Source organism: Sorex fumeus, unplaced genomic scaffold (genome assembly GCF_029834395.1).
Source record: "Sorex fumeus unplaced genomic scaffold, SorFum_2.1 ptg000042l, whole genome shotgun sequence".
Lineage (NCBI taxonomy): Eukaryota > Metazoa > Chordata > Mammalia > Eulipotyphla > Soricidae > Sorex > Sorex fumeus.
Genome location: NW_026606099.1, coordinates 7733584 through 7753700, shown reverse-complemented (window position 1 = coordinate 7753700; position 20117 = coordinate 7733584). Strand labels below are relative to the sequence as shown.

General features: G+C 48.6%; 1 protein-coding gene across 1 annotated transcript in view; it reads right to left on the bottom strand.

The window, feature by feature from the left end:
* Positions 1-254: 254 nt before the first annotated feature.
* The window catches only part of SCN8A (sodium voltage-gated channel alpha subunit 8), a 152777-nt gene continuing 132914 nt past the window's right edge, over positions 255-20117 (bottom strand). The window contains exons 22-26 of the mRNA XM_056120276.1: positions 16741-16794; positions 14802-14939; positions 13545-13649; positions 6195-6465; positions 255-1402 (exon numbers count right to left, since the gene is read on the bottom strand). Of these exons, the coding sequence (XP_055976251.1) occupies positions 255-1402; positions 6195-6465; positions 13545-13649; positions 14802-14939; positions 16741-16794 (1716 nt within the window). The remainder of the gene's footprint in view (positions 1403-6194; positions 6466-13544; positions 13650-14801; positions 14940-16740; positions 16795-20117) is intronic.

Genomic DNA, 20117 nt, shown 5'->3' with positions numbered 1-20117 from the left:
CTAAGTTGCATTGACTGATGTGGAACATGCAGTTACCACCTGCCCAAGCATTAGGAAACCTGTGTGTCCAGGGAGCAGGGTCCTCTGCCCTGGGCAGGTCACTGCCCAAGATGCAGCCGTGTGACACGGGAAGCGGCCTACGTTTGGTATTAGGTCTTCAGGTTACAGGGTCCGCACTCTTCTGCATTGAGAATAGTCAGGAAGTTTGTAAACAATCTTTCGCTTCCAGGCCTTACCTCGACACGGTCTCCCCTCTAACACTTGGACTCTCTCACCTCTTTCTGTCGCTTGGCTCGCTCCCTCTTGCCCTCCTCCGCCCGCTGCTGCTTCTCCTTCTCGGGCTTCGTCACGCTGTCGTAGGAGGGCAGGGAGGCGGTGGAGGGCGTGCTCTCTTTCTTCTCCCGGTGTGTGCCTCCGTTCTCGAGCTTCTTGGAAGTGATCTTTTTGCAAATGAAGCCCCGCCGTGCCAAGTGTCCCCGGTAGGCGCGCTGCAGGACCACGGCAGACACTTCTTCCTGCTTGCGCCGCAACGTGGTCGTGATTGGCTCGTAAGACACTTTGGAAGGGTTGGATGCCACGAACCGCTCCTCCATCTGCTGCCGAAGGATGTCCAACTCCCCACTGTCTCCCAGGACCCGCTTGGTGAAGGCAAAAAGGATGTCCAAGCAGTGGATGCGGTCGCCGCTGACCATTGGTAGGTCCATGGCAATGAGCTCGATGGTGTTGGGTTTGGGCACTCGGAGAGGATGTTCCAAGGCATCAGCGAAGTCGGCCAGCTTGCAATACTCGATGAACTGCGTGGCGTCGGGGTCAAACTTCTCCCAGATCTCGTAGAAGGTCTCAAAGTCGTCCTCACTCAGAGGATCTGCGCTCTCCTCTGTGGCCACGCTGAAGTTCTCCAGGATGATGGCGATGTACATGTTCACCACAATCAGGAAGGAGATGATGATGTAGCTCACGAAGAAGAAGATGCCCACCGAGGGGTTCCCGCAGTCCCCCTTAAAGCCACTCCCCGGGTGCTCCTTATCCAGACTGCAGTCAGGGGGCCGGTTGAGGATGGGCAGCAGCAGGCCGTCCCAGCCCGCCGAGGTGGTGATCTGGAAGAGGCAGATCATGCTGTTGCCGAACGTCTCGAAGTTGAACATGTCGTCGATGCCGGCCTCGTGCTTCACGTACGCGAAGTTGGACATGCCGAAGATGGAGAAGATGAACATGACCAGGAAGAGCAGAAGGCCGATGTTGAAAAGAGCAGGCAAGGACATCATTAAGGCAAAGAGCAGGGTACGAATCCCTTTGGCACCTTTGATCAGACGCAGGATGCGCCCGATTCGGGCCAATCGGATGACGCGGAACAGGGTTGGGGAAACAAAGTATTTCTCAATCAGATCAGCCAGGAACATTCCTAACGGAAAGAAGAGAAGGTGATGTCGTGGGACTGCGAAATGCCCTTTCTCTCTTTACCTCTGGCATCCAGCACCAAGGAACTCTTAATGCATTTGCTATCCCAAGTAAGCTCTCATAATGAAAACAACAACCACCACCACCGCAACAAACCAACAACCTAAGAAACAAACAGAGCCCAACCCCCCCCAAAAGAAAACCTCCGTGTTTCCAGCATGTGAAAAAGCAGAGAGAACCGTAAGATACCTGTGGACCAAAAGCTAGTACCACTGTAGCACTGTCCTCCTGTTGTTCATCGAGTTGCTCAAGCAGGCGCCAGTAACGTCTCACAACAAATTGTGAGACTTGCTGCTACTGTTTTTGGCATATCAAATACGCCACGGGGAGCTTGCCAGGCTTTGCTGTGTGGGCGAGATACTCTCGGTAGCTTGCCGGGCTCTCCGAGAGGGGCGGAGGAATCGAACCCAGGTTGGCCACGTGCAAGGCAAACGCCCTACCCGCTGTGCTATCGCTCCAGCCCAACAAACACTAGTATCTTACTAAATTTACTTCCTCTGTTCATCCCCAGAAGCAACCATAATCCTGAGATGATACAAACATTAGGGAGTCTTCATAATTTTGCTATGTGGAAATTCACTTTGGATTATTTGTTTTGACAGTTTGGACGGGGGTCAGAGAGAAAGTACAGGGATCAGGGAAGGTATCTTGCATGCATCTGAGCCTGTATGACCCAGGGTACAGACAGCCCTCCTGGAGCACTGCTTGGGAGGCTCCAGCCAAACACACACACACACAAAGCTGGATGGTAATAATCCATTTTAAGAACACATTTTCATTTGACAGGACAACCTTAAAAAACCTTAAAAAATGCTTTGTCCATATATATATATATATATATATATATATTTATTTTTTCTTCTAAGGTGTATCAATTCCTTCCAAAATGCTATAAAATTTCATAGCCACCCTCTGACTCATTCACCATCTCATCCTTTGGGATGAAGTCTTAATTATCCCACAATGTTTCTAATTTTCATAGTATCTTCTTCCTAGCTTAGAAGAGTTATCTCTGGTTTCTTGCTCCTACCCTCTCAAAGCAGCCTAGAGAACTACAGGGACCATGCAAAAGCCGCTTTTAAGTCAAGAGTGCCTAGATTTAGATTTTAAAGCCCAAAATGAGAAACTAGTATCAGTAGTTAAGACATCAGGCTGGACAGACAGGAAAGCTGGCCTGGGTTCGATCCCCAGCACCAATATGATTCTCCAGCACTGCCAGGAGTGACCCCTGAATAGAGAGCCAGAAGTAAGTCCAGAGCACCGCTGCATGTGACCCAAACCCACAAAACCAACCAACCAACCAACCAACCAACCACACACACACACACACACACACACACACACACACACACACAGAGCCAAGGCATTTTGTGGCACATAAAATAGAAGGTGAAAATGTATAAATCAGTGGGTCTTTTTTTTTGTTTTCACCCAGATATCTGCTCACCCAGAAAACCAGTACCTAAAAACCACAGAACAATGAGGCACGGATGTACTTTCTTCCCTCAGGGTCTTCTAAGGCGGGGGAAAGCCCTCGAGAAAATAAGAAAATGGGGGCTGGAGTGACAGTATAGCAGGTAGGGTGTTTGCTTTGAACGTGGCCAACCCGGGTTTGAGCCCCAGCATACCAGATGGACCCCCTGAGCCTACCAGGAGTGATTCCTGAGCACGGCAAAACAAAAAGTCTTCCAAGGATTTCTATGCACTGAGACAATGATTTGCAGAAAGCTAATCTTATCTGAAAGAACCTTAATTTTCAGGATGGGGAAAGATGCAGAAAGATCAGAAACAGGCCACATCACTTCTTCTTATGCTTGAGGGATCATATGTAGTGATGGAAATTGAACTGGGACAGACTGCATGCCAGGCAAACACCTTAACCCCTGGTACTATCGCTCCAAGCCCCTGGATGATTTCTGTTGTTGTTGTTTTGGTCCATACCCTGAGGTGCTCCTGGGTTGACTCCTGGCTCTGAGCCCAGGGATCATTTCTGGTGGGGAACAGGGGACCATAAGAGATGCTGGAGAATGGCATCGTGCAAGGCAAACACCCTCTCCACTGTTCCCTCAGGAAGATGGGGAGACAGAACAGACAGACATTCAGGCTATAGAAATGCCATTTAAGGGGTCCTCTAGGAGGTTCTAGGTTTTTTTTTTTTACCACAAATCCTCTTAATTAAAAATGTATAGGGGCTGGAGCAATAGTACAGTGGGTATGGCGTTTGCCTTGCACGCAGCCAACCCGGGTTCGATTCCCAGCATCCCATATGGTCCCCTGAGCACCTCCAGGAGTAATTTCTGAGTGCAAAGCCAGGAGGTAACCCCTGTTCATCACTGGGTATGACCCAAAAAGCAAAAAAAAAAGTATATTTTCAAGGCTGGAGAGGGTAAGGGGATAAGGCGCTTGCCTTGCACATAGCTGAACCGGGTTCAATCTCCAGCACCCCATATAAGTCCTCCTGAACTCAGCTCGGAGTGAATCCTGAGTGCAGAGCCAGTAACAAACCCTGAACACTACTTGGGTGAGCACTGACAAAACCAAAAAAGCTTTTCGCCCTACATACTTATGAACAAAAAATGAAATGTAAGAAAGATTAAGTTACCAATAATAACCCAATTTGTCCTCTTTAATGTTTGAGTATCCTCTGAGAATAGAGAGAATGTTTTAGTCTTTTGGATTTTCCATCCCACTCAATGACAGTTGATGGGCAGAAAAAATTCCAGATCAGTGAATAATGCCAGACATGTTCGAAGTGTATCCTTGTATCCTTCCTTCCTTCCTTCCTTCCTTCCTTCCTTCCTTCCTTCCTTCCTTCCTTCCTTCCTCCCTCCCTCCCTTCTCTTTCTTTCTTTCTTTCTTTCTTTCTTTCTTTCTTTCTTTCTTTCTTTCTGTCTGTCTGTCTGTCTGTCTGTCTGTCTGTCTGTCTGTCTTTCTTTCACAGGACCCAGACACTCTCCCCCTCTAGGTATAAGTCAGTTGGCTGACTTATCCTTGACTTATCTAGCCCTGTAGGTGCATTTTGTGGGAGTTTAGGAACCTGGTCTTGTGTCCTGGGCTGGGTTTGAAGCCATGCCTGCTCACTTCCCAGCTCATGACTCAGTTACCTCTCTGTACCTTCATACCCGAGGTACTCAGAAGGTGGTTACGAGGAGTTCAGGATTACATAAAGGCAGGCAAAGTGCTTAGAACAGCGATGACATAGAATCTGTTTCAGGAAATCGGACACATCATTATTGTTACTTGAAAAATGATGTTGTGGTCCAACAAAGGTATGATGGTGCATGGAGGTTAGGCATAACTGTTTCCCACAGGACTACCTAGAGACTGCTAGAGGCTCACAAGCACCGTGGTGCTGAACAGGGATCGGACAATACTGTTCACAGTCATTTCATCCTGGGACTCCTGTCTTGGGGAGAGGACAGGGGTTAGTGTTCCTTGCATCCGTATACTTTTGGTCATGCTGCTTAGGGGGACAGAACTGGAGAATGGCACAGGCCAGCAGCCCGTGGTGCCCACAGTCATCACCTGGGTTACTACAACTGGTCACCAGACTCCTGGGGCCGGGTCCGCAGGACTCAGATACTCTCTCCCTCTAGGTGTAAGTCGGTTGACTGACTTATCCTTGATCCTACCTGGGGTCAAGGCAGCGTCCCATCATTCGAGACACTGTCTTTTAGGAAGTCAAGGGAAAGTTCTGGGAGGGCAAAGGGTGGGTCCGCATTTCCTCTGCCTGCCAGGACATCACCCTTTTCTCAAGTGGAGGGTGAAGCAAAATGAACACTTGGTCTTTATTGAAAACAAACCTGTGGGACCAGAGCGATAGTGCAGCAGGTCAGACACTTGCCTTGCACGTGGCTGACCCAGGTTCAATCCCCGGCACCACGAACGGCCCCAGTGAGTCCCACCAGGAGTGGCCCCTGAGCCCAAAGTCAGGAACGAACCCCGAGTACAGCCACGTGTGACCCAAAAACCAAGAGAACAAGCAAATGAATAACCTGCATTCTGCCTCAGCCACCACTCGGTTGAGTGGAGAGAGTTACCCAGTGAAGGCAGTGAAATAGCTGCTTCCGGGGCTGCCAGAAGAATTGCAGAACGACAGCGGGGAGGGCGCGGGCCTTGTACACGGATGACCCGAGTTTGATCCCTGAACCCCTGTTTGGCCCCAGAACCCTGCCAGGAGTGACCCCTGAGCAGAGCTAGGAGTCAGCCCTGAGCGTTGCTGGGTATGGTCCCAACTCCCAACCTTCCATCCAAAAAAAAAAAAAAGAATAAAAAAAATGAAGAAATTGTCAAACTGTATGTGGCGTGTGGGCGACTCTGTCAATGAGGACTGCCGGCAGAGGCAGCTGGACTTTCTTATACTATTTCATTAATATCCCATGCAACAGTCTCTTCCTGAAACCCCAGTTCCATTTTATACCGTGAGTATAACCATACTTCTGATTTATTTTCCCTGTTAAGTTCCAGGAGAGCAAGAACCAAATGTCACCTCTGTTTTCTCCTTCCCCCCACCCCCCCCCAGACGCACACACCTCACAAACACAAAATTTATAACCCAAGATGACCATGAATGTTGACTGGACACTTCACTGACCACCTGATGTTCCGGGCAGGTCCAGACGACCGGACTGCCTGCATTTCAGACTTGGGTGAGGTGCTGCCCTTCCAGGGCAAGGGAGGGTCCCCCTGTCGCCCCCGCCTTCCCCCCCCCCGCCCCCCTCGCCCGCCACACTCACCCACAATGGAGAGGATGACGACCACGAAGTCGAAGATGTTCCAGCCAATGGTGAAGTAGTAGTGCCTCAAGGCGAACATCTTGAGCACGCACTCGCAGGTGAAGAAGATGACGAAGACGAAGTTGATCCAGTAAAGGATGTTCTCCATCTGCTTGCTCTGAGTGTCCGTCTCCACCATCATCGTCACCATGTTAAGGCAGATGAGCATCATGATGACAATGTCGAAGGCTTGTTGGGTGACAAAATCAAAGACGATGCCTTGGATTTTGTTCTGGAAGCAGGAAACATACAGTAGGACTCATGAGTCTTGGCAGGTCCACTGGGAGCCGCCGCGGTGCTCGGCGCTTTTGTCCCTGGACCACTGGCCTGCGCCACTGGCTGCTCTCATCAGGGGAGCACGGCACGGCGGAGACCAGCATCCACGCCACCTCTCCAAAGTCACTTTCTCTTTCATATTTGTGACATCCAACACACACTCTTGATGTCTTCCTTTTTTTTTTTTTTTTTTTTTTTTTGCTTTTTGGGTTACACCCAGCAATGCTCAGGGGTTACTCCTGGCTCTGCACTCAGAAATTACTCCTGGCAATGCTGGGGGGACCATATGGGATGCCGGGGATCAAACCCTGGTTGGCTGTGACCAGGCTTCAAGGCAAAAGCCCTACCCGCTGTGCTATAGTTCCAGCCCTCTTGATGTCTTCTTACTTCATGTTCCCTTCCTTTCTTTTGGGGGAAAGGTTTGTACTCAGGGCTTCCTCCTGGCTCTGTGCTCAGAGCTCACCGCTGGTGGTGCTTGGGGACCATATGAGGTGCTGGGGATTGAACAGGAGTAGCGATATGGTTGGCATATGCCCTACTTGCACCAAATTCTCGTTCCTGCTCTTCTTTTTAGTTTTTTTTTACCTGTAATTTCTTCATCTCTTCTTTCCACCTCTTTTCTCCCTAGAAGAATTTATCTATTTTATAGCTTACATAAGGTCTAAGTTCTTATATTTCTCATGCTCTTTTTTCTTTTCTTTTTTTGGGTGGGGGCACACCTGTCAATGCTCAGGGATCACTCCTGGTAGGGTTTAGGAGACCAGATGGGATGCTGGGGATTGAACCTGGGTCGGCTGCATGCAAGGCAAGTGCCTTACCTGCTGTACTATCTCTCTGGTACCTAAATTTCTCATATTTTTTTCTCCTCCAGTTTCTATCCTCTGACTCCATCCCTGCATCGCTTACTTGACATCTCTACTGATGACACACGTCTCAAAAGCAGAAGTTGGCCCTTGCCCCTACCAGCAAACTGCTCTTCCCTCATCTCAATTATTCCTCCAGTCTTGAAGGATCATCATAGCTCATTTGCTCTTCCCCTGAAAAACACACCTGAGCTCCTGTTCATTCTTTTTTTTTTTTTTTTTTTGCTTTAGGGTCACATTTGGTGATGCACAGGGGTTACTCCTGGCTCTGCACTCCTGGCGGTGCTGGGGGGACCCTATGGGATGCTGGGAATCGAACCCGGGTCGGCCGTGTGCAAGGCCAACACCCTACCCGCTGTGCTATCTCTCCAGTCCCTCCTGTTGATTCTTCCCTCCAAATACAGCTTGGATTTATCCATTTTACTCCATTTCTATTGGTCCTACTCTATAACCTAACCTGTATTATCTTGTATTTGGATTTCTTGATTTTGTTTTGTTTTCAGGTTCTTGTGTGGTGCGAAAGGGTTGAACTGGGGTCAGCTGCAGGCAAAACAACTGCTTCACCTTCTGTATGAACTCTCTGCCCCCTGGGCTTTTTCTTCTTCTTGGACATTTATTGTTTCCACATTCTCATTTACAGTGCTCAGAAATCGAACCTCTACTATAACTCTTTTAATAATTGCTGTGGGTGGAGCCAGAGAGGTAATACAGTAGGAAGGGCCAACCTGTGGCTGATGTCTGGTATCACATGTGGCCTCCTGAGCACTGCCAGGAGTGCGTTAACTATCCCAGCACCTTCCCCCACCCCCCGTTTTCTTGTATGCGCCATGCCTGGTGGGGCTCAGACCTGGTGATGCTTGGGGACCGAGAAGTATTGGGGTGCATGCAATGCCAGAGATTAGCCCTGAGCCTTACTCATGCTACAGCATGTGGTCTACCATTAAGGCCACATCCCCAGCCCCTGTCCACTTAGGAAAAAACAAAACTGAACTTATGTCTGCCTAACTCGTCTCTCTCCCTTCTTTCTTCTCCACCTTTATTCAATGCAGTCTCCACAGAGTAGCCACGGTGATGATTTACAAACATAAACATAAGTGGGTCACATTCCTCTTTTGAAAATTTCAGAAGTCGGAGACATAAGACAGCGGGTAAGGTGCATGGCGTGCACACAGCCGGCCCAGGTTCGATTCCTGAGCACTGTCAGGAGTGATACCTGAGCTCAGCATCAAAAGCAAGCCTTGAGCATCGTTGGTGTAGCCCTCTCAAACCCAACCCAAACTCAAAACCAAACCCAACCAAACCTGAAAATCAAATCGAATTACCTTTCAGTCATTTCTACTTGGGCCTTGCAACAAAATCCCTGTTAATCTGGCCTAGAAATGCCTTTCAGGGGCTGAAGACACAGTATACAGAGAGCGAGGTGATTTCCTTGCCAGGCAACCTCGGTTCACTTCCTGGCACTGCGTATGGTTCCCTGAGCACTGAGCTAGGCATATCTCTGAGCACTGCTGAGTGAGGCTTCAAATCAAAGCCAAACGAACACCAAGTCGTTCCTAGGGTAGGTAGTAGCTCAGAGGATTGGGGTACATGCCCACAGGCATGAGTCCCAAGTACATGCCTGTATGCATGAGTTCGATCCCAAGAACCCTGGCATCACCTGGCACCCTGGCCCTGCACTGCCACCGGCCTCAGCAGCAGATGTCGCTACACTTGAGCTTGGACCCCTGGGACGACTCTGGTAGGCAGAGGAATGCTAGGGGTGACTCCGGGTGCACCCCTCAGCACTAGGGGGAAGTCCCTACTTTTAAAAAAGCCTCTGATAGCTGAACCTGCTCCTCTCTTATCCCCTCCTCATCAGCACCTACCACAGGGACTTTCCCGGCTTGCTGACTCAGTGCTGATCTGCCCCCCACGCCTTTTAAGCTCTGTCGATGTGATGCGATGCCATCACTCAGGTCTAAGTGCAGCTACCTATCAGTACCTGTCCAATCTGTCTAATTTCCTCTTTTGCTGGTGGACCACACCTGGACCTGCTCAGGGGTCACGCCTGGCTCTGCGCTCAGGGGTCACTCCTGGTGGTGCTTGGGGGACCATATGAGATGCTAGGGATCGAACCCGGGTTGGCTGCATGCAAGGCAAGGCAAGCGCCCTGTCCACTGTACCTTCTTTCCAGTCTCTCATTTCCCTTTACCAGTGCTCCTGACTGTGGTACATTTTCATGTGGAAGAAAACAACGCTTGGAGTTCCACTTGCAAAGTACTGAACAGAATTTCGCTAAACCTCTCAACTCTTTTAGTTCCATTTCTATCAAAATGGACATTCCAACATCAAAGTACAAATATCATCCACTTGCTTAAGATCGTCCTGATTTTTGTTTTAAAAAATTCCTAGGGGAGGGGCTGGAGCGATAGCACAGCGGGTAGGGCGTTTGCCTTGCACGCAGCCGACCCAGGTTCGATTCCCGGCATCCCATATGGTCCCCTGAGCACCGCCAGGAGTAACTCCTGAGTGCAGAGCCAGGAGGAACCCCTGTGCATTGCCGGGTGTGACCCAAAAAGCAAAAAAAAAAAAAATTCCTAGGGTGCCTAAAAGATGGTATTGGGTTTAAGTATGGCTCATGCCTCGTATGCGGCCAATCCTGGTTGGATACCTGGCACCAGATGGTCTCCCCACCTTGTTGGGTGTGGCCCCCTGGCAGTGCCAGATATGGCCCCTGGAGCACCACTGGAGGGTCCCAGCAGCAACTGGTCCTTGACCCTGTTGGCTGAGCACTGCTGGGAGGAGTCTCCAGCCTGAAGAGCACTGCTTGGAAGACTCTCCCCTCAAAACAAAACAAACAAGAAAGGTACCTAGAAGAACACTCGGACTGTTGCTTATTTACAGGATATTTTTTTCCTTTGGGTTTTCTGATTACACCAGAGATGCTCGGGGGTTACTCCTGGCTCTGCACTCTTGATCACTCCTGGCAGTGCTTGGGGGGTCCACATAGAATGCCGGGGATCAAACCCTGGCCGGCCGTGTGCAAGGCAAGCGCCCTACCTGCTGAACTATTGCTCCAGCCCCATCAGTGTTACTTTTACTCAGAGTTTTACATGATCTTATTGCTTAAAATCTACTTACACATTTATTAAAAAAGCACGTATCTGGGGGCCAGAGGTAGGATGTTTGCCTTGCATCCAGCCAACCTGGGTTAGATCCCCGCCATGGGATATAGTCCCCTAGCCTGCCAGGAGTGATTCCGGAGTCCTGAGCACTGCTGGGTGCTATCCCAAAACCAAAAAATAAATAAGTAAATAAATAAAAGCGTATACTAAGAGGTCTATAAAACTGAGCTTACCCTGGTGGAGGGGGGTCAAAGGGGGAGATGCTGAAATAATGGTGAAGGGAGGTGGATACCTTGGTAGAAGGCGAGGGGTCAGGGTGTCGCATGAAACCCTATCATGAATAGTATTATAAATTATGGTGCATCAAAGAAAAGGAAAAAGGAAAAATTTATTATGCCACCATAAGGCCTCTTTTGGGCCGTACCTGGTGATGCTCAGGGAACCCTATGGGATGCCGGGGACTGAGCGTGGCCGTCTGTGTGCAAGCCAAGTGCTCTAGCCACTGGACCATCAACTCTGACCCCCATCAGAAAACCTTTTCCTCAATCTTATTCTCCAGCAACCGATTTCTCTTTAAATTTAGGCACTGTGATTTATAATAGGAACATGGTGTCCCCGCACTGCACCCTCCTGCACTGGCCCCTGGCCTTCATCAATCATCCCCACCCCAAAACGCATTTCCACAGAGGATTCCCAGGATCTCTTACCATCGATCTTCCATTCCCTGACTCAACACACGAGTGAGAGAGTTTTGTCTCTGTGCCTCTCCCTTGGCTTCACTGTACTCTGCATGATCCCCTGCCAGCACCATCCAAGATGCAGGGAACTGCAGAATGTCACCTTTTCTTTTAGCTCAAGGGTATTCCTATATATATATATATATATATGTGTATATATATATATATACACACATATATATGGGCTGGAGTGATAGCACAGCGGTAGGGCGTTCGCCTTACAAGCGGCCAACATGGCCGACCCGAGTTCGATTCCTCCGCCCCTCTCGGAGAGCCCGGCAAGCTACCGAGAGTATTCGAGATGCCAGACACAGTAACAACAAAGTCTCCAATGGAGACGTTACTGGGCCCGCTCGAGCAAATCGACGATCAACGGGAGGGCCTTTACCTTACCTTTACACATATATATACATATATATATATATATATTTAGGTCTCATGCTTGGAATATCACATTTCACTCAAATGAGAGAATCCGGAGTTCCGATCTCCGTCAACGCTCAAGAATCAGGGACGCTGTCTGATTTGCCAAGGCATCAAAAATCAGATGGGCTGGACACGTAATGAGGTTTACAGATGACCGCTGGACTAGAGCTATTACTGACTGGATTCCACGGGACGTCAAAAGATCGCATGGACGCCCACCTATAAGATGGTCAGACTTCTTCGTCAAGACCCTGAATGATCAGTTTGAGGCTCTGCATGTTCCTAGAACGAGCAGATGCCATTGGGCTACGCTAGCACGCAACAGGGATGAATGGAGACGTTACTGGCACCCGCTCGAGTAAATCGATGAGTAACGGGGTATCAAGTGATCTATATATATCTATATCTATATCTCACTTGGTGTTTATTTCCAAAGTCCTAAACCTATTGTGGAAGCTCTGGGTTTTCTTCCCCTTTGAAGTTCGAGAGGCTGCTATGCTGGGAGCAGAGTAACTCTACTCTGTTCTAAAGAGGTGTGGGAGGGAGGCTTGGCCACCTCCAATTGTGTGCAGGGTCAACCCCTGGTTCTGTGCGCAGGGGACCAGGGACTGAACCCAGGGTTGGCCATATGCAAGATTAAGGCAGATGATCCCTTTATTCTTCTCTGACCCTCTATTTTTATTTTTACAAATTAGATTTTTAGGTAAGCTTTCTTTTTTTTTTTTGCTTTTTGAGTCACACCCAGCGTTGCATAGGGGTTACTCCTGGCTCATGCACTCAGGAATTACTCCTGGCCGTGCTTGGGGGACCATATGGGATGCTGGGAATCGAACCCGGGCCGGGCCGTGTGCAAGGCAAATGCCCTACCCGCTGTGCTATCACTCCAGCTCTCAAGCTTTCTTTCTTTTTTTTTTTTTAAAGCTTTTGTCAGCTTTCAAATAACAGGTTATTTATTTATTTAGCAATGCACAGGGGTTACTCCTGGCTCTGCACTCAGGAATCACTCCTGGCAGTGCTCGGGGGCCCATATGGGATGCTGGGAATCGAACCCAGGTCGGCTGCGTGCGAGGCAAACGTCCTACCTGCTGTGCTATCACTCCAGCCCCAACAGATTACTTTAAATAAAAGATATACAATTCAAATAAAGGTTGCTTTTGGGTTTTATAGGTAAATGGCTGGGTTTTAGGACCAGAGCACTTCCTCTGAAGCCAAAGGACAAAACCAAAGCAGAACCCCCACCCCCAAATCTGTTTTACCAAGGGCTCAGTTCCACAGGGCCGACTCCTCCGCTCTTCTAGTTCTATTCTTCTGGTTTTACCTCAATTCGTGTGTGTGAGTGTGTGTGTGTGTGTGTGTGTGTGTGTGTGTGTGTGTGTGTGTGTATGTGCCACACCTGGCGATGTTCATAGGATACTCCTGGCACTGCTCTCAGAGATCACTGCTGGTGGTGCTTGGGGGAACACATGGGATGCCAGGGATCGAACCCGGGTTAGCTTCATGGAAGGCAAATGCCCTTCTGCCCCTGTCCTCTCTTTGGTCCCTTACTGAACTATATTGCTCCACAAGCAACCCAGAAACATTATTTGAGCTTCCAGACACATGGCTGCAAAGACTTACATACTGGGGAGAGAACCCAGAACTAGTTAATTTTCTGTATCCGCTCAAAACAGCTCTGAAGGAGGACTAGACTTCGCTTGCGGCCCAAGGAAGGTTCAAATAGTCACATACGAACGGAAGTCAGTCATGCAAGCCCGGATGCTCTGCTTCCCTCACATCTTTTGGAGGCTGGGCTGGAGGTCTGGAGAGCAGCCAGCCCTCCCTTGCCCTCCTGCCTTACCTGTGACCCCACCGAGGCATCGGCCACGTGGGGTCTCACTCTGCCTTCGGCCCTCACCACGAACTCACCAAAGGGCGGGGAATGGGTTTCTGTGGTTTCTTTGAGCCCAGCTTTTTCATGGCATTGTAGTACTTCTTCTGTTCTTCAGTCATGAAGATGTCTTGACCTCCAAAGTAAAGGAGGGAACAAAGAGAACAGCTGTTAAAACCAGCTCTCCCGCACCAAGGACCTGGGATCTAAGGGTGGGCCCTGAGCACCGGGGCAAAGTTATTCCCCTTTCTTTCCAGAGGTCAGTTCAGCTAAGCGACAAACAGAGGTAAGACCAGGGCTCTTACTCGACTTCAAAGAGATACCGGGCTTTATTTCCAGCAGGGAATTCTGAGCTCTGCTATTGTGAGGCAGAGGAGCTGCTCACAGACCCGCAGGGAAGGAAGGACCCGGAAAGGATTCTGAAGGCACGCACTTCTCTTTGGCTCAGACATTTATGTTTGCCTGCTTTCCTCGGGAATTTTTTAAGAAAGGCACAATTTCAGAATAAAAGGATTTCCAAGACAGAAAAGACGTTTAGAAATTTATAGGGCTGGGCTTGTCAGGAGAGCGCCTGCCCTCCTGAGTGTGAGAAACCTCGGTTTGATCTCTGGCACTGCGAAAATATTATCAACAAACACACAAAAACAAGAAGTTCAGAAATCCTTCTGCAAGGAAAACAATTGAGGGAGTTCCTACGAGTTTGCAGGGCTTGATTTGCAAAATTTCCTGGTTCTGCTCTCAGAGATTATTTCTGGTGGTGCTCAGGGGATTATACTCTGGGTATGTAGTGCCAGGGATTATACTCTGGGTTGGCTGGGTGCACGACAAGTGTCTAACTTGCTGCGCTATTAATATTCTGGCCCCATTAATGTTTATTTAAGAAAAATTGTTGGCCATCTGGGGTAATCGAGAAAGCGAACACTCCATTTCCAAGGATGTTGTCACCAGTTCAAATTTACTGGTGGTGCCCAGCGATTAACATGGACCATGACAAATCTAGATGATTTGTATTCCTCACTACAGCTATTCACTGGCTTTCCTCCTTTTCTTCCATCACTTGAGGCAGCTCTCCGGCACTCTCTTCCCCTGGGAAGGCCAACACTAGTAACAACAAGTCTGGGGAAAAGGCTGACCGTGAATGTGGTGTACCACACACTAAAATCCGGCCCCCGAGGAAGAGCTGGCAGGGGCCAATGTGTGGCTGGAGAAAGAGGGGTGTTTTCCTTGAGAGACAGAGAGTCTGTTCACGTCTGGGGTGACCTCTGGTCACTAGCAATGAGCGGGGGGAGACCTATCTTTTTCTTTTGTTGATTGAAGTTATCAATGATGACACCAATGAACAAGTTCAGGGTGAAGAAGGAGCCGAAGATGATGAAGATGACAAAGTAGATGTACATGTAGATGTTGTCCTCATACTTGGGCTGCTCATCAGGCTGTCAAAGGGAGGGAAGAGAAGGAAGAGTCAGCTCCTACCTCGGGAGTAAAGGGGCGATTCTGACACGCCAAGGCATCGGCCCTGAGTGACTGCTGAGCTGCGGGACAATGGGAAGGGGACCTCCCTAGGCCTGTCCCCGCCACACTGGCAGATCCTGCTATGGGAAGGTTCTATTTCTGCCATGACCTCTGTGGAGAAAATGCAAATCACGGGACAAGAGGGATGCAGCCATGCTTAAATTTTGGGGGGAGAAGGTGGCACACCTGGTATGCTAAGGGCTCTGTACACAGAGGTCATTTCTGGAGGGTTTGGAGAACCATTCGGGGTACTGGGGGTCAAAGCCAGTCAGCTGCATGCAAGGCAAGCACCTTACTCTCTGCACTATTTCTCTGGACCCAACTAATTTTAATTTTTTTGCTTTTTTGGGTCATACCCGGCGATGCACAGGGGTTACTCCTAGCTCTGCACTCAGGAATTACTCCTGGCGGTGCTCGGGGGACGATATGGGATGCTGGGAATCAAACCCGGGTCAGCTGTGTGCAAGGCAAACGCCCTACTCGCTGTGCTATCGCTCCAGCCCCAAATTAAAATTTTTTTTATGTCCCTTCCTTTCACTGGGGTCACACACACAGCTGGCTGTGGTGCTCTCTGGGGACATCATGCTGAAGTGCTCATGCAGTCAGCCTCAGTGCTACCCAAGTCTGTACACTGAGCGAGTGCTTGTACAATCGTAGCTCGAACCTCCCCCACTTTCTTGTGGCGCTTATATACACCTCGTCAGGGTGCAGCCAGAAGCTATATGCATTGCTGGGGATCACACTCATGCATTTGGGGGAACTGGGGATTTGAAGGTGTAACCTTATGCTGGCAAGGCCGGCGGCCCTAAGCCCCTGCACTTTCTTCCTGGCCCAACCCATACTTATTTAATTTTTAAATAAATTTATTTATTGAATCACCTTGAGAGCAGTCACAAAGCTTTCGGGTTCAAGTCTCAGTCATACAACGATAAAACACCCGTCCCTTCACCAATGCCCATTCTCCACCACCAAAAACCCCAGTATGCCCCCATCCCACACCCTCCCCCTGCCTGTGTGGTAGATGATTTCCACATTACTCTCTCTCTACTTTGATTATATTCAATATTTCGACACCAGACTCACCATTATTATTTGGGATTTTACCCCAACACTTGGATCTGCCAAAATGGCAACATTGGACAATTTGTTTTCTATTGCTGATCATATAGCATATGATGTTATTATATACTTATGATTTTGGAATTCTGGAATTTTAATAATTTAATCTGGAGGGATTTCTGCCAAAAGCCGCTGGGTTCTGAGATTTGTTTCTGAGTCTCTGGGATCATGACTGAAGCAGCTTGATCAGTAGCCGGAGGGCTCTTTTGTGGTGGTGAGTCGGGGTCTCGTTGGGGCAGGGGAGGAAAGGGCCGGCTCCACCCCGATCCTGTGAGGCCCTGCGTGTCTCATCACTGCGGGCCCCTACCTGACTGTCCACTGGCCTCTGGAAAATGGTGGCCACTGAGCCGCCAGGGGGAACCAGTGGAGGGATGGCACCTTTTCCCACCTGGCCGACCCATACTTATTTTAAATCACCTGGAGACGGTCTTAAAAGAGTGATGCCTTACCAAGAGGAGCCGAGTGATTCACAATGAAATGAGCAGCAACGGTTCTACGCAGGAACGAGTACTCCCCCATTGAAGCTTCCCTGCCCCCTTCGCCCTCCAGCTGCTTGCTTTCCAACCACCTAAGAAGGTTGTGGGTTCACAGGTACAGTCTTACCTTGCGGGAGTCGACTGCTGCGTACATGATGTCCATCCAGCCTTTGAAGGTTGCCTGCAAACAGAGTTGGTCATTAGGCTGTGCCTAGCAGGGGGTGGCTGGGGCTGGGCTCAGGCTTGGGGGGGTCACATATATTTTTTATTGGTTAATATAAGTTCCAAAGCAGGTTTTTTTAAGTTCCTGAAAATGACACCTGAGTCTGGTAGAGTCATGCCAAGAAAGGTTGATTGGATCAATACTCTATTATAAAGGGTCTTAAAAGCGGCCCAAGAAGGCTACCTGATGCGAGGGCAAACCTGTCTGCACGAACGAGTGGCAGGAATTTAATGAGGGTCCTTGGAAGTGCATTCTCTATCAAGGAGTAATTTTCCCCCAACCCCATTTAATCAAAAGGCATTTATTAAGTGGCAAACACCAATCTACTGTTATGTTATCAAAGCCTTTCATCCCTTTGATTCTGGGGACTTAAAAAAAAAACAACCCTGATCTCAGTAGGCAAATTAAGAATTTGTTAAAGTTTGTATTTACATTTTATTTTTATTTATTTTATTTGCTTTTTGGGTCACACCTGGCAATGCACAGGGGTCACTCCTGGCTAATGCACTCAGGACTCACTTCTGGCGGTGCTCAGGGGACCTTATGGAATGCTAGGGATCGAACCTGGGTCGGCCGTGTGCAAGGCAAACGCCCTCCCTGCTGTGCTATCGCTCCAGCCCTTACTTTACATTTTAACTTTAATTGAAGCACTGTGATGTACAATATTGCTAGTGACTGGGTTGTGTGCATGAAACCCGGTCACTAGCAATATTGTACATCATAGTACAACACACCACCCTCCACCACAGTGTCTGCTTTCAAAGAGAAGGTTTTTGTAAAAGACATCATGGAGGAGAGATTAAAGGAAGGGAAGGTATTAAACAGTCAATTCTATCTGAAAATTAAAAAAAAAAAACTACATGTTTCCTCCTACTCATACACATGCTTAGCATCTGGCCACAGGCAGTTTTGACCCAGCCGATGCCCCAGGAGCGCAGGAACTCTGAAGATATGGTGTCTGACTAGCCGGATGCTATGCAGCTTTTAAAAATTTTATTTTAGTTATCCCAATTCAGGGCTGGAGCGATAGCACAGTGGGTAGGGCGTCTGCCTTGCACGCAGCCAACATGGCCGACCCGAGTTCGATTCCTCTGCCCCTCTCGGAGAGCCCGGCAAGCTACCGAGAGTATTCGATATGCCAGACACAGTAACAACAAAGTCTCCAATGGAGACGTTACTGGGCCCGCTCGAGCAAATCGACGATCAACGGGAGGGCCTTTTATCCCAATTCAGATTTATGTATCTCACTAAGCTGGGATAAAACAAATAGAAAAAGAACTTTGAAGTTTTCTTTTTTTTTTTTTTGTATTTTCAATTAACCGACCAACTATCTTTGCCTTCTATTACCAACAAATAGTAATGACTTTGCATATATATATGTATATATATATATATATATATATATATATATATAAAGGTAAAGGCCCTCCCGTTGATCATCGATTTGCTCGAGCGGGCCCAGTAACGTCTCCACTGGAGACTTTGTTGTTACTGTGTCTGGCATATCGAATACTCTCGGTAGCTTGCCGGGCTCTCCGAGAGGGGCGGAGGAATCGAACTTGGGTCGGCCATGTTGGCTGCGTGCAAGGCAAACGCCCTACCCGCTGTGCTATTGCTCCAGCCCGCATCTCTCTCTCTCTCTCTCTCTCTCTCTCTCTCTCTCTATCTATCTATCTATCTATCATCTATCTATCTATATTTATAATTAAAAAGTTAAAAAAATTTGAGATTTAAAAAAAAAGTCAGTCACACTCGATTGTGCTCAGAGATCACTCCTGGTGGTCCTTGGGGGACCATATGTGGTGCTGGGGGATCAAACCCAGGTTGGCCATGCACAAGGTAAGCACCTTATCTGCTGAACTCGCTCACTGGCCCTGATGTAGTGTTGGCTGAAACAGCTGCATGGCTCATCTTACTTAACAGTCCCAGCAACCGTATGATGTAGACACAGTTATAGTAACAACATAAGTATGGGAAAAAGCAGTAAGCACAACCAGGGCTACACACTGTACTAAGACATTTAAATGTTATCACAAGTTTTTTTTTTTCTTCTCTCTTGCTCCTTTTCGGTTAAGAGGCAGAACTGATTGTGGTGGGAGTGGGATGGGGGTGATGAAGGCTGAGAAGTGGGGACTTGGGGGCGCAGCTCCGGATCACGAGTTCTCTTAACCAGTCGTCTTCAACTACCAGTCCATGGATTGGTGCTGGTCTACTGATGTAAAAAGGCCGAAGAACACTTCTCCTAACAACCACACAAGGTATTATCTGTATTTATCAGATAATGAACTCTATTCAGAGAGGTTGAGCACTTGGGCCCAAGGTTAGTTATGCAATAGATATCAGTATGGCTCAAAGTTAGATCTAAATCTAGAGTTTTTGTAGCTTTCTTTTTTGAAATAAATAGATTTTATTTGGAGGGTTTTTCAAGGTATGGAGGGGCAGGGGAGAGAGAGAGAGAGGGAGAGGGAGAGAGAGAGAAAGAGAGAGAGAGAGAGAGAGAGAGAGAGAGAGAGAGAGAGAGAGAGAGAGAAACATACTCCAAGGGCGGAGAGAGCCTCTACACACATTCCAGCATTAGACATGAAAGCATAAAAGTTCACATCTCAAGTGGGGAGATGCGGGCGACACATGTGCTCAGCCGCGTGGGCACAAGCACACTTGGGCTTGGGCAGCATAGGCGCCGAGTTTTTGTAGCTTTTTATTGTCTGGCCAAACATTACAAAAACTCAGTAAGAGGAAAACCAGACATTTTTGAAGACTGTAGAGCTAAAGTAATTTTTATGATAAACGGACTCGAATCCTTTCTCTGGGCTTGAGATGATGTGAGCGGCAGCACTGCAGCCCACCATGTCTCTGCCGTTAACCCATGTCACGCACGACTCTTCTCAGCCACAACACTGCTATTCTGGGGAGAAGGGGGAACCTACACCTTTTCTCTTCCTCCTTAGTAGAATGCAATATTTGGGAAAAAGACATGATTATCTTCCACCTGATTATGCTTCAGGGCTCTATCGCTAAGCTGCATCTCTGAGCAGAGAGAAAGAGAGAGGTGTCACTTGAGCAATGTCTTGGAGAAATCAGAAATCGAAAAATCAGGGGGCTGGAGCAACAGCACAACAGGTAGGGCGTCTGCCTTGCACGCGGCCAACCCAGGTTCGATTCCCAGCATCCCATATGGTCCCCTGAGCACCGCCAGGAGTAACTCCTGAGTGCAGAGCCAGGAGTAACCCCTGAGCATCGCTGAGTGTGACGCCCCCCCCCAAAAAAGAAAAAAAATCAGG